General features: G+C 39.4%; 1 protein-coding gene and 1 pseudogene across 7 annotated transcripts in view; both read left to right on the forward strand.

The window, feature by feature from the left end:
* UNC13B (unc-13 homolog B) overlaps positions 1-14288 on the forward strand; it is a 239348-nt gene that overhangs the window by 77961 nt on the left and 147099 nt on the right. For all 7 annotated transcript variants that reach the window (XM_021065583.1, XM_021065567.1, XM_021065570.1 and 4 more), the window contains exon 7: positions 2274-2331. In XM_021065583.1, the coding sequence (XP_020921242.1) occupies positions 2274-2331 (58 nt within the window). The remainder of the gene's footprint in view (positions 1-2273; positions 2332-14288) is intronic.
* LOC100626679 lies at positions 5568-7858 on the forward strand (annotated as a pseudogene).

The raw sequence follows: 14288 nt of genomic DNA on the forward strand, positions 1-14288 counted from the left end.
TCTTTTTGTCTTTTCTAGGGTCGCACCTGTGGCATTTGGAGGTTCCCAGGCTAGGAGTCCAGTCGGAACTGTAGCCTCTGGCCTACGCCAGAGCCACAGCAATGCCAGATCTGAGCTGGATCTGCAAACTACACCACAGCTTACGGCAACACCGGATCCTTAACCCACTGAGCGAAGCTAGAGGTCAAACCTGCAACCACATGGTTCCTAGTCGGATTTGTTTCTGCTGCCCCACAAGGGGAACGCCTTGATAGATATTCTTTATCAGATTAAGGAAATTCTGTTTTCTTAGTTTTTAAGAATTTTTTGACGTAAAAGGATTTTATCAAGACCTTCCTTGCATTATTACAGATATCACATAGTTTTTCTCCTTTAATCTGGTTGTTGTGGTGAATTATATGAATAGATTTTTAGATATTGAACTATCCTTATGTTTAAAGTCCATTTGGTCATGATATATGAACACATAGATTATCAACATACATACATAGGCATACATCTACATTAATATTCACATAGAGATAGTAAACATTTATGATGGATAAATGTAATATGATTTGGTATCTATTTAGATTTTTGCATCTGTGTTCATAAATGAGATTCCATTGTAGTTTTCCTTACCTGTACTCTTTTTATTTTTTGTTTTATAAATTTTTTTCTCTTCTCAATATTATCAATTAGGCTCTAGTTGGTCTTCAGCTTTCTGCTTTGGACATGGAAAAGATTCATTAAATATGTCTTCTGGAAATGTTTACTCTCACCTATCAAGTTTCAATTCTTCTAACTTAATGCTTAAAGTTTTATGATTTCCTCACACTTATACCTGTGTATTGCCTATAACAATCAATCATTATTTATAATGGTTATTATAATAACCAGGTCTGTTTGTTTCTTTGGAGTGGGTTGCTTAACCTCCAAAAAGTTTTGAACATTTTTATGAGTGACAGGTTTATTAATACTATTATATTGTTTAAATTGTGCTTGATTTCTAATCCCTCCCTTAATGGAAGTAGTAATAGTGGTGTCTACTGCTGATGTAATGCAGTTTATTGTTTGTATTTTACATATAAAAGTGTATTTATATACAAAAAGTGTTTTGTATTTTGTATCTAACCACTTGAAATGCCCTTCTTTAATTCACATATATAAGCCACCATCACCTTTCAACAGGATAATTGTAATAATTAGTTTTATTTTCCCTCTTGTTCCTTACAGTTCTTAGAGAACATTCAGAGTGATTTTTAAAGTGTAATCAAGTCATAAACCCCTGGTGTTTAAAACTTTAAATAGATTCTTGATACACTAGGATAAAATCTAAACTCCTTACCATGATTTACAAACGCTTTTCCCCCAGTGCCTGGAACAAGGCCTTGCACGATATAGACATTCAAGAAATATCAGTTGAATGAAGGACTCATTCAGTGTTAAAGAAACTCTGTCTTGCCTAGAATCTCACAGATTATTAATAAATGGCAGAGTCAGGATGAAAAGTTAAGCTCTCATATTTGCAAGTTGCTGGACCATGCTGTGTTTTTCCAATCCTCCACTGAGTTCTGAACCAAACTACTTTGTTTTCCAGACTCTATGTATCTGTGTTAATTTGTTTGTACTTTTTTCTTTTTGTTTTACCTTCCAAATCCTGCCCATCTTTAACGAGGCTCACTTTTATACATCTTTCTTTTCATGGCTTCCGTACTCTGTTATTTTGTTGGGGTTTGTGGTGGTTTGTGTTGGGGAGGTTGGAGTATAATTGGGAAAGGAACTTTAGTAAATATCAGATGTTGTTATTACATACTTAAGTTATTTTACTGCCCACCTGACCTTGTGAGGGAAGAAACTTTATTATTATTTTTTTTTAATGAGAAAACTCAGTCTCAGAGAGGTTTTCAGTTTCATCACCCAAATGGGGAAATCTATACATTATCCATAGGAAAAGTCATCTGAGTTTTGTAAGGTTTCGAAGACTAAGCCTTCTACAGCTGCTGGCAGAGCTGGAGTTGTTCACAGATGCCTTTGGTCAGCACAGCCTCTCTGCTATCCTGCTTTAGTCTTGTCACATTGGGCCAATGCCATATCTGATAGTCTGACCTTGTATGTTAGGATCACATAGGGAAATCAGTAGCAGGATGATCTGTTTCTGTTTGATAAAAAATTTGACTTCAATTAAATGTGAAACCTTTTTATAGGTATTTATGCCTTTTTTTTTTTTTCCTCTTTACTTGGGCCTCTTATTATATATGTTTTTTTTTTTTTTTTCTCCTTTCTGCTTCTAGTATTCTAGCCAAGAAGAAAGCCAGAGGAAACCATTGCCTACTGCTGCCGCCCAGTGTTGTAAGTGAGAAACTTGTCTCTGAATCTCCTTAATCACAGCTTTCTGTCAGTTCTCCAAATATGGCTTATTTTGAGTTGAGGAGGGTAGAGATGTGATATGTATAAACAGAAGAAGCTCCAGAAACACACCTTATTCAGTCTGATACCTCCAATGGCTATTTGCTCTTTAGCTTTAAGAAGAGATGGGGTTTTTTTTTGTTTGTTTGTTTGTTTTGTTGTGTTTTTTTTTTTTTGTGACTGTAGGCAGGGCAGTGGTGTTCTTTTTTCTCCATTTGTCAGATTTACCCTTGGAGGAAAAACTTTTCCTAGTCTGTCCCTATATATCTGTTATTATTCTCTAAGGCTCAGTTTCAATGTTACCACTTTTGGGAAATCTTTATACTGTTTCTTCATTCTGCCATGTCTAGCTTAGGTCTTTCCTTTGCTTCCATAGTACCCTGTACATATATATATCATGTTGCCTCATATTGTATAATCTTTGTATAGTTCTTTGATAAAGACACCAAATTTTTTTTTTTTTTTTTTTTTTTTTTTTGTCTTTTGTTGTTGTTGCTATTTCTTGGGCCGCTCCCGCGGCATATGGAGGTTCCCAGCCTAGGGGTTGAATCGGAGCTGTAGCCACCGGCCTATGCCAGAGCCACAGCAACGCAGGATCCGAGCCGCGTCTGCAACCTACACCACAGCTCACGGCAACGCCGGATCGTTAACCCACTGAGCAAGGGCAGGGACCGAACCCGAAACCTCATGGTTCCTAGTCAGATTCGTTAACCACTGCGCCACGACGGGAACTCCAGATTAACTTTTCTAGACCACACAGATTCCTTCTTGAAATGAGCTGTGCGTTGTATATTGGTTATCTTCTCAGGTTCTCTCAGAACAGCTTGAAGAGACACCAAGGGACTGACTTGGAATCACTTCTCTTTCACTTTTTCAACCTGCGGGGGTGGATTTACGTATGTTGTGTTTCTTTTGTGTTGCTATAGTGTTTTGGAATCAGTGCTAAACTTATCAGCTGCAGGTTGAAAGTGGTGGTGGTGGTGATAGTGGTAGTAGTTACTGTAATAATACTAGTTAACGATAAGAACCATAACAGCTAACATATTTTGAGGTCTTAGAGTATGCCAGCCAGATGCTTCTCTAAGAGCTAAAATGTACTAACTTATTTAATTTCCACAGTAACCCTTAGACATAGATTTTACTGTCATTCTCATTTTTAAGATGAGGCATAAAGAGATTTTGTTATTTGACAATACAAGTAGTAAGTATGGAAGTAAATATTCAGATATAGGCAATCTGGTGCTGGAACCCATGTATCAAACCACTGTGTTATACTCCTTCCTTCGTATTTTTTCTGAAAAGGAAAACCTCCTTCATGCTTTGTAAATCCATTGGTTGCCTTCTATTCTATTGGCTACTTTTCCTGTTAAAAGTAAGACCACTGGCAGAGGTCAAACTTGTTTCTTTATTTAAAGAAAACCTATTTTTCATATGATTTATTACTTATTTTTTGCCATCTAGGAACTAGGATTTAGCATACATTTAGGGTAATAGGAGATCAGAAGAATCTAAATTGAAGACCAAGTTGTGAATTAAAGTCTATATAGGTCATTTCTAAAATGTATTGTAATGAGATAATTTTCACTTTTTTTTGAAAATTAAAAAAAAAAATTGATGTTTTAAATCTTTTAAATTTTTTCCAGGACTGCTAATGGGAAGTGAAATGGAATATTGAGATTTCTCTTTCCATTCCTTCCTGGGCCCATTTGATGAAATGCAGTTCAAGTGATTAAAGAGCAAATGACTGGAGGGCAGGAGGAAATAAAAGGCTATATAATCAGCAAGTTTATTAATGCTCATATATTTTTCATGTGTTTACCATTTATATGAAAATCTTTTTTATATCTTTTGACTACTCCCCTAATATATTTTTATTTTGAAAAATTTTAAACTCATAGAATAGTTGAAAGAACAGTAGTGTGAACACACATTTACCCTTTATTAGATTCACTAATTAACGTTTTGTCACAGTTGCTCCTCTATTTCTCTACCCCTCCTTTTCTGTCTCTGTATACACATACATAAAAATACACACATGTATTTTCTTATTAATTAATTAATTAATTAGCTTTTTAGGGCTTGCCTGAGGAATATGGAGGTTCCCAGGCTAAGGGTCAAATCGGAGCCATAGCCACCAGCCTATGCCACAACCACAGCAACGCAGGATCTGAGACACATCTGTGGCGTATACCACAGTTCACAGCAATGCTGGATTCTTAACCCACTGAGTGAGGCCAGGGATCAATCCCGAAACTTCATGGTTCCTAGTCGTATTCATTTCCACTGTGCCTTAACAGGAACTCCCACACATGTATTTTCTGAATCATTTGAATGTAACAGTCAGACTTATGACATATTAGCATGTGTTCCCTAAGAGTGAGAACAGTGTACATAACCAAAATAACCACTGTTAAAATCAGGAAACTTAACATTTATACAATGTATGGTCTATATTAAGAAAGCCTGAATTTTCCCCTAGGTTTTTTGTTTTTTAGTTTTGTTTTTTTTTTTTGCTTTTTAGGGCTGCACTCGTGGCATATGGAAGTTCCCAGGCTAGGGGTCAAATTGGAGCTACAGCTGCTGGCTTACACCAGTGCGGGATCTGAGCTGCATCTGTGACCTACACCACAGCTCACAGCAATACTGGATCCTTAACCCATTGAGCGAGGCTAGGGATTGAACCCACATCCTCGTCAGGTTTGTTAACCACTGAGCCATGAAGGGAATTCCTCCCCCACCACTGCACCAGCTGATCAAAGATCACATGTTTTATTTGGTTTTCCTGACACTTTACTCTCTTTGACTACTAATTTTAAAAATCTTAACTTTTTAATAACTTATGACACTGGATTTTTTTCCAGTTAAATATGCTTTATTTTAATTATAATGTCTAGTGTAGATGGTGGTATCCATTAATACAGGTTTCTGGGAAGCTTTCAGCTATATGTGCCTAGAGCCTTTAAAAGTTCATAACCTTTGATTTGGAACTTGAATTTCTGGAAATGTATACTTAATAAGAAGTAGACAACTTTCTGGAATTCCCGTCTTGGCTCAGTGGTTAACGAATCTGACTAGAGTCCATGAGGTTGTGGGTTCGATCCCTGGCCTTGCTCAGTGGATTAAGGTTCCAGTGTTGCCGTGAACGCAGATTGGATCTGGCATTGCTGTAGCTGTGGTGTAGGCTGGCAGCTGTAGCTCCAATTAGACCCCTAGCCTGGGAACCTCCATATGCTGCGGGTGTGGTCCTAGAAAAAGACAAAAAAAAAAAAAAGTAGACAATTTTCTGCGCTATCCAGATGGGGGTCCATACAGCGTTGTTCTTGATTCCCATCATGACTTAAAGGGAAACTTTGACAATGTCTGGAGCCCTTGATGTCCTGCAAATGAAAGAGGAGGATGTCCTCAAATTCCTTGCAGCAAGAACCCACCTAGGTGTCACCAACCTTGACTTCCAAATGGCACAGTCTATGTAAAGAAGGAAAAGGGATAGCATCTATATCATAATCTGAAGAGAACCTGGGAGAACTTCTGTTGGTGGCTCGTGCCATTGTTGCCACTGAAGATCCAGCTGATGTCAGTGTCATATCCTCCAGGAATACTGGCCATCGAGCTGTGCTGAAGTTTGCTGCTGCCACTGGGAGCCACTCCTATTGCTGGCCGCTTCACTCCTGGAAACTTCACTAACCAGATCCAGGCAGCCTTCTGGGAGCCAAGATTCTGGTGGTGACTGATCCCAGGGCTGACCACCAGCATCTCACAGAAGTCTCTTATGTTAACCTGCCTACCATTGCTCTGTGTAACAAAGACTCTCCTCTGCATTATGCGGACATAGCCATCCCATGAAACAACGAGGAAGCTCACTCAGTGGTCTGATCTGGCGGATGCTTGCCCGGGAAGTTCTGCGCATGCCTGGCACCATCTCTCGTGAACACCAGTGGGAAGTCATGCCTCATTTTTACTTCTACAGAGATCCTGAAGAGATTGAAAAGGAAGAGCAGGCAGCTGCTGAGAAGGCTGTGACCAAGGAGGAATTTCAGGGTGAATGGACTGCTCCAGCTCCTGAGTTCATTGCTACTCAACCTGAGATGGCAGATTGGTCCAGAGGCGTGCAGGTGCCTTCTGTGCCCATCCATCAGTTACCTACTGAAGACTGGAGTGCTCAGCCTACCACTGGTCTGCAGCTCCCACTGCTCAGGCCACTGAATGCGTAGGAACAGCTACTGAGTGATCTTAAGTTCTTCCATAGACTCTTAAAATAGAAATGGGTGGATGGAAAATAAAGTTTCTAAGATAGAAAAAAAGAAAAGAAAAAAAAGAATATCTTGTATATAAAGATATTCATTGCAAAATTACTGAAATGGCAAATTTGAAAATGACTTAATAGTTAAACAGTAAATGATAATAGTTGTAAGATTTGAATATTGTGCTTTGAATAATGTATTTGGCAAATTTTCATGAAACTAAAGGAGAATACAACTCTTATTTCTGTATATGTGTGTATATGCATATGTACATATATAATTTAAGACTTTTCGCTGTACACCCAAAATTGCATACCCCTAAAATTCATATGTTTAAGCCCTAGCCCTCCAGTATGACTCTTTTTGGAGCTAGGGCCTATGAGGATATGATAAAGGTTAAATGAGAGAAGACTGAGGTCCTAGTCTGGTAGGGCTGATAGCCTTATAAGAAGAGGAAGAGACAACCAAGCTCTCTGTGTGAGAGCATAGCAAAAAGGCATCTGCAAGCCAGGAAAAGAACTTTCATCAGAGACCAAATCGCCAGCACCTGGATCTTGGACTCCCCAGCCTTTGAATCTGTGAGACACACATTTCTGTTGTTTAATCCACCGTGGTATTTTACTAGAAAAAGCCAAGGTTGTTGTGAAGGGACTCTTGGCAGAATATCGGTGTTAAAGGCTCTTCTAGAGAAGTGTCAGATGGCAATGAGGAGTGCTTTATTGGAAGGTGGAGGAAAGGTGATCCTTATTATGAAGTGGCAATGAACTTGACTGAATTGTTGGAGAGTTTTGTGAAAGGTAGAGTTTGTAAGTGATTGAATTGGATACTTAGCAGAGATTTCTAAATTAGGTATTGAAGATGTGGCTCGGGTCTTCCTTCCTGTTTATAATAAAATACAAGGGGAGAGGGTTGAAATGAAGAAGGAATCATTAAGTACAAAGGAACCAGAACTTGGAGATTAGGAAATTTTTAGCCTGTATGTTGTGAAAAATGAAAGATCTTGTTCTGAAGAGAATGTTAAAGAGATCACGGGCACAAATCATGGACTTAACCATTAGGAGAAGCCAGGAATAGATATGGAATTAAACCAGCAGAGACAATGCCAGTTTCAGCTAAAGGGGACAAAGACGAATGGAATGAAGGAAGACTATTGGATTTTTTTGATTTTACAAGACCACATCATAGAGTTACTTTACAGTAAATGTATGCTTTTTTTTTTTTTTTTTTTTTTTTTTGTCCTCTTTTTAGGACTGTGGCATATGGAAGTTCCCAGGCTAGGGGTCTAATTGGAGCTGTAGCTGCCGGCCTGTGTCACAGCCATAGCAACACAGGATCCAAGCCACATCTGTGGCCTACACCACAGCTCATGGCAATGCTGGATCCTTAACCTACTAAGTGAGGCCAGAGATTGAAGCCATGTTCTCACGCATACTGGTTGAATTCATGTTGAGCCACAACAGCAACTCCTGAAAACATGTGCTATTCTTGAGGAAATGGAGGAATGACCCAGAAGTTGGATTCAGAGAATATCAGGGCTGCCACTCTCAGCACAGGCCCAGGGGACCAAGAACTTTCCTTTTTTTTTCAGAGGGTGGCCACTACAGAGAGCCGTGGCGCCAGGGCCACACTGTAGAGCTGTAGGGGTGATGCCGCCACCCCAGTGGACCTGGAATGTGAATTATTGAACCAAAGAGAGTTACTCTCCAGTCTTAAGATCTAATGGAATTTTCCTTGCTAGGTTTTGGACTTGCTTGGAATCTGTCATTTTTCTATTCTCCCTTATGGAATGGGAATATCTTTCTTACACCTGTCCCACCATTGTATTTTAGAAGCACATGTTTGGTTTCACAAGTTCATAGCTAGAGAGGAATTTTGCCTCAGGATGAATCTTAACAGGATTCTCACTCATATCTAATTTAGTTGCTACTTAAAAGAGATTTTGGACTTTAGAATTGATGCTAGAATGAGTTAAGAATTCTGGGGCAGATGGGATGGAATGAATGTAGTAAGGACATGAATGGGGGGGTAGAATGCTATGGATTGAATTATATCTCCCTAAAATACATATGTTGAAGCCCCAACTCCCAATTTGATTGTATTTGAAGATAGTGCCTGTGAAGAGTAGTTAAAAGGTTAAATGATGTCATAAGGGTGGGGCCTAATCTGATAAGGCTGGTCCCCTTTTAAAAAGAAGAAGAGACACCAGTGTACTCTCTGCCATGTAAGGATACAGCAAGAAGACTGCCATTTGCAAGTTTGGCAAAGAGTTCTTACAAAACCCTTCTAGAACCTTGAACTTTGACTTTTCGGCCACCAGCGACTGAGAAAATAAATGTATGTTGTTTAAGCCACCTACTTTAGGGCATTGTGTTATGGCAGCCTGAGCAGACTAAAACACTTATTGTAAATATATCTGTGCAATTAAAGGGAAGATATCTGGAAAGAGAAGCTCTGAAATATTAACCAAATTATCTCTAATATGTGGGATTATGAGTTTTTAACCACCTTTTGCATTTCTTATGTTTTCTAAATATTTAACAGTGTACTACTTTTAATAGTTAAGGTTATTAACAAGAGAGGTGGAGTAATTGAGTCCTAGTTCTAGTTGTGGCCAGAAAAATGATGGGATTCTTTAAAAGTATTAGGGTGAAGTATATGCTTCTTGCCAGTGTTTTCTTTAGATGAATTTAACATTCAGTAATGTGGGAGTTCCCCTCGTGGCGCAGTGGTTAACAAATTTGACTAGGAACCATGAGGTTGCTGGTTGGGTCCCTGCCCTTGCTTAGTGGGTTAACGATCTGGCATTGCCATGAGCTGTGGTGTAGGTCGCAGATGCGGCTCGGATCCCGTGTTGCTGTGGCTCTGGTGTAAGCTTGTGGCTACAGATCCGATTAGACCCCTAGCCTGGGAACCTCCATATGCCGCGGGAGCGGCCCAAGAAATAGCAAAAAGACAAAAACAACAACAACAAAAAAACAAAAAGACAAACAAACAAAAAAAAACCCCATTCAGTAATGATATTCTGTATTCACTTTTATCTTAGAATATTTTAGTCTCCTTTGATAACTGTGATATGTATAGATGTGTCATAGGATGATCATTATATTATGTCTGCATGTTTTTTATCCCCTCTATTATTACCAGCTCAGACAGCTAGGTTGTCTTGTTCCCATTACTTCAAGGAAAGATATGGAAGGCAGAGAGTTGACAAAATAGTCTTCTTGGCTTTAGTAACTGAAAGCCTAGGACTTAAGGGGAATGTTGAAAATGTTTTGAGTAAATATTATGGGAAGAAGGAGAGCTTCACCTTAATCTTCCTATTCCTGACTAAGAGAAGCCTTCCTTGACTTGAGAGGCTAGAAGGAAAGTGACCAGAGTAGACACATTGGGACCTTGTATCTACTTTCTGGGTTAAAATACTGGTGAGCATTTCCCAAAGAGGAAATGGCTGGGTGCTCTGTCTAGCCCAATGGGCCCCCCCATTGAGATTCCTGTTCTCCAATAAGTTGCACATGCAGCAGAATGAGTCCTGGGCTCTCAAGAAGTAGCAGAGTGAAACTCTGGCTTTCATGGAGTCCCTTGAGCAGGATTAAGAGAAGTCTCAGAAGTGTTTTCTGTGTACTAAAATTCAAAGATTAGAGGTGTTCTGGGATATTTCAGCGAATGCCATTACACAAAGACATATCTATGCCATAAGGAGTCACTTCACTGCAGTGTCTTATTCTCACACTAAGTATTTGGATCAGTCTTTAGGGACAGGTAAGGCTTACATTAACGTTTTGAAGATGTTTGTTTTCTAAGAAAAGTAACAAAATCAGTCCTCCTAGGAGAGGTCTTGAACCTCTCTCTTGGTTGCTGTTGCCTATCTGGTTTATATGCTTGATTCTTCTTGTCCTCTGTTGGGTAGGTGAATGCCTGTTCTCTCATTGGGAGTGAATTTTTGACTCCAGAAGTTACCTCAGGCACTCTTTCAGAGTCCACTTCCTGGATGTGAGAGATTGCTCTGGTCAACCTCTTTTATTCACAATAGATATAGCTTGCTGCTTCTGCTATTCTATCACATGGAACCTTTTTTTTTTTTTTGAGTTGCAAGTTAACATTAAAAAGAAATTATTTGAGGAGTTCCCGTTGTGGCACAGTGGAAAAGAATCTCACTAGACTCCATGTGGGTTTGATCCCTGGTCTCAGGTTCAATCCAGTGATGCCCTGAGCTGTGGTGTAGGTTGCAGAACCAGCTTAGATCCTGAGTTGCTGTGACTGTGGTGTGGGCCAGCAGCTGCAGCTCCGATTGGACCTCTACCCTACGAACTTCCAAATGCTGCAGGTGTGGCCCTAAAATAAAAAAATAAAAAATAAATTTTTTTTGAAGTTCCCGTTGTGGCCTAATGGGTTAAGGACCTGATGTTGTCTTCATGAAAATGTAGGTTCGATCCCTGGCATTGCTCAGTGGGCTATGAATCTGGTGTGGCTGTAAGCTGTGGTGTAGGATGCAGATGTGGTTGGGACCCAGTGTTGCTGTGGTGGTGGTGGTGGTGGTGGTGGTGGTGGAGGCAAAGGCCCCAGCTGTGGCTCCAATTCAACCCCTGTGGCTATAAAGAGAAAAAAAAATTATTGAAGTGTAGTTGATTTACAATGTTGTGTTAATTTCTCATGTACAGTGAACTGATTCACTTATACATATTCTATTTCATATTTTTTGTTTATGGTTTATTACAGGATATATTTTTTTTTATTTTATTTTCCCACTGTACAGCAAGGGGGTCAGGTTATCCTTACATGTATACATTACAATTACAGTTTTTCCCCCACCATTTCTTCTGTTGCAACATGAGTATCTAGACATAGTTCTCAATGCTATTCAGCGGGATCTCCTTGTAAATCTATTCTAGGTTGTGTCTGATAAGCCCAAGCTCCCGATCCCTCCCACTCCCTCCCCCTCCCATCAGGCAACCACAAGTCTCTTCTCCAAGTCCATGATTTTCTCTTCTGAGGAGATGTTCATTTGTGCTGGATATTAGATTCCAGTTATAAGTGATATCATATGGTATTTGTCTTTGTCTTTCTGGCTCATTTCACTCAGTATGAGATTCTCTAGTTCCATCCATGTTGCTGCAAATGGCATTATGTCATCCTTTTTTATGGCTGAGTAGTATTCCATTGTGTATATATACCACCTCTTCCGAATCCAATCCTCTGTCGATGGACATTTGGATTGTTTCCATGTCCTGGCTATTGTGAATAGTGCTGCAATGAACATGCGGGTGCATGTGTCTCTTTTAAGTAGAGTTTTGTCCGGATAGATGCCCAAGAGTGGGATTGCGGGGTCATATGGAAGTTCTATGTATAGATTTCTAAGGTATCTCCAAACTGTTCTCCATAGTGGCTGTACCAGTTTACATTCCCACCAACAGTGCAGGAGGGTTCCCTTTTCTCCACAGCCCCTCCAGCACTTGTTATTTGTGGATTTATTAATGATGGCCATTCTGACTGGTGTGAGGTGGTATCTCATGGTAGTTTTGATTTGCATTTCTCTTATAATCAGCGATGTTGAGCATTTTTTCATGTGTTTGTTGGCCATCTGTATATCTTCCTTGGAGAAATGTCTATTCAGGTTTTTTGCCCATTTTTCCATTGATTGATTGGTTTTTTGCTGTTGAGTTGTATAAGTTGCTTATATACTCTAGAGATTAAGCCCTTGTCAGTTGCATCATTTGAAACTGTTTTCTCCCATTCTGTAAGTTGTCTTTTTGCTTTCTTTTGGGTTTCCTTTGCCGTGCAAAAGCTTTTCAGTTTGATGAGGTCCCATGGGTTTATTTTTGCTCTAATTTCTATTGCTTTGGGAGACTGACCTGAGAAAATATTCATGATGTTGATGTCAGAGAGTGTTTTGCCTATGTTTTCTTCTAGGAGTTTGATGGTGTCCTATTACAGGATATTGAATATAGTTCACTGTGCTCTATAGAAGAACCTTGTTTATCCATTGTATACCTAATAGTTTGCATAGATGACCCCATACTGTCAATCCATCCCTCCCTAGCTCCCCTCCCTCTTGGCAACCCCAAATCTGTTCTCTATGTCAGTCTGTTTTTGTTTTGTAGATAAATTCATTTGTGTCATATTTTAAATTACACATAAAAGTGAGATCATATATTACTTGTCTTTCTCTTTCTGACTGAGTATGATAATTTCTATCATGTTGCTACAAATGGCATCATTTCACTCTTTTTTAATGGCTGAGTAGCATTCCATTGTGTGTGTGTGTCTGTGTTTAGATGTACATATATCACATCTTTATTCCTCTGTCAATGGACATTTAGATTGTTTCCATGTCTTGACTATTTTAAGTAGTGCTGCAGTGAACATTCGGGTGCATTATCTTTTTCAGTTATAGTTTTGTCTGGATATATGCCCAGGAGTTGGATTGCTGGATCATACGACAACTCAATTTTTTGAGGAACTCTCCTTACTGTTTTCCATGGTGGCTGCACCAACTAACAATTCCCATCAATAATGTAGGAGGGTTTCACATAGAGGCTTTTTTTTTGTTTAAATCTATTTTAGGGCCACACCCAGGGCTTACAGAGGTTACCAGCTAGGGCTTGAATCAGAGTGCAACTGCCAGCCTATGGCACTGCCACAGCAATGCGGGATCCGAGCCACATCTGGGACCTACACCACAGCTCATGGCAAAGTTGGATACTTAATCCACTGAGCAGTGCCAAGGATGAAACTGGTATCCTTGTGGATATTAGTTGGGATAGTTACTGCTGAGCCACTATGGGAACTCCTTCCTCCTCCCTCTCCCTTTTTTTTTTTTTTTTTTTTTAAACAAAGAGGCTTTTTGAATGAGGGAATATCAAGACAGCTCAGGCCCAACCACATTCCACGGAATTTATTTTACTCATGTGGTGTTCACCTTTTCTTGCTCTGAGAAAGAAACGATGTGTGCACAATTTCATTCTACTCTGTTTCCCAGCTCTGCTTCCTCTACCCAGTCCTCTTTTGGGTCTACTTAGGTACAGGGTTCAGATCAGCATTTCTTCCACCCAAGTAGAACTGTAGCCTGTCTGGTCGCCATTCTTATGAGCACCCCTAATCTTTGTGAATCTTGGAACTTCTTACTTGGATTCAGAGAGGAGAAACATTAATCTTCCCCCCTCCTCAGAAGATAGGGAATGGAAGGAGTAACCTCTCTTCAACAACAACTGCTCTCCCAGGAGGTTGTTGAGTCCCACATCAACAACGGACAAGTATCCAGTTAAATGATCTTTAAGATTTTCCTAAAATTTGGATTTGTCTGATTGTTTCTTCATAATTAATTCTGGTTACTATATAGCTGATGTTAATTTATCCCTTTATTTGTGATGCTGATGTTAATTTTAGTTCAGGTGATGTTATCCAGATCTCTCCACTGCTAAGATATTCCCCCCCTTTGTAATTAATAAGTAAACTGTTGGGGGTGGGTGGGTAATATTTTGAGACTGTGTGTTTATAACCTATTTTCTCATAACCTTTCATCCATTAATTTTAGAATCTTTTATAATCATTGCCTAAATTTATTATTACATTGGTTATTGCAAAATGATGATTTTCTAATTCTGTCATCCTTTTTGCACTGAGTAGCTGTCAATCTTCTGTAAGGTCAATAAGAGGAGAACT

The sequence above is a fragment of the Sus scrofa genome, chromosome 1 (genome assembly GCF_000003025.6).
Source record: "Sus scrofa isolate TJ Tabasco breed Duroc chromosome 1, Sscrofa11.1, whole genome shotgun sequence".
NCBI classification, from domain to species: domain Eukaryota; kingdom Metazoa; phylum Chordata; class Mammalia; order Artiodactyla; family Suidae; genus Sus; species Sus scrofa.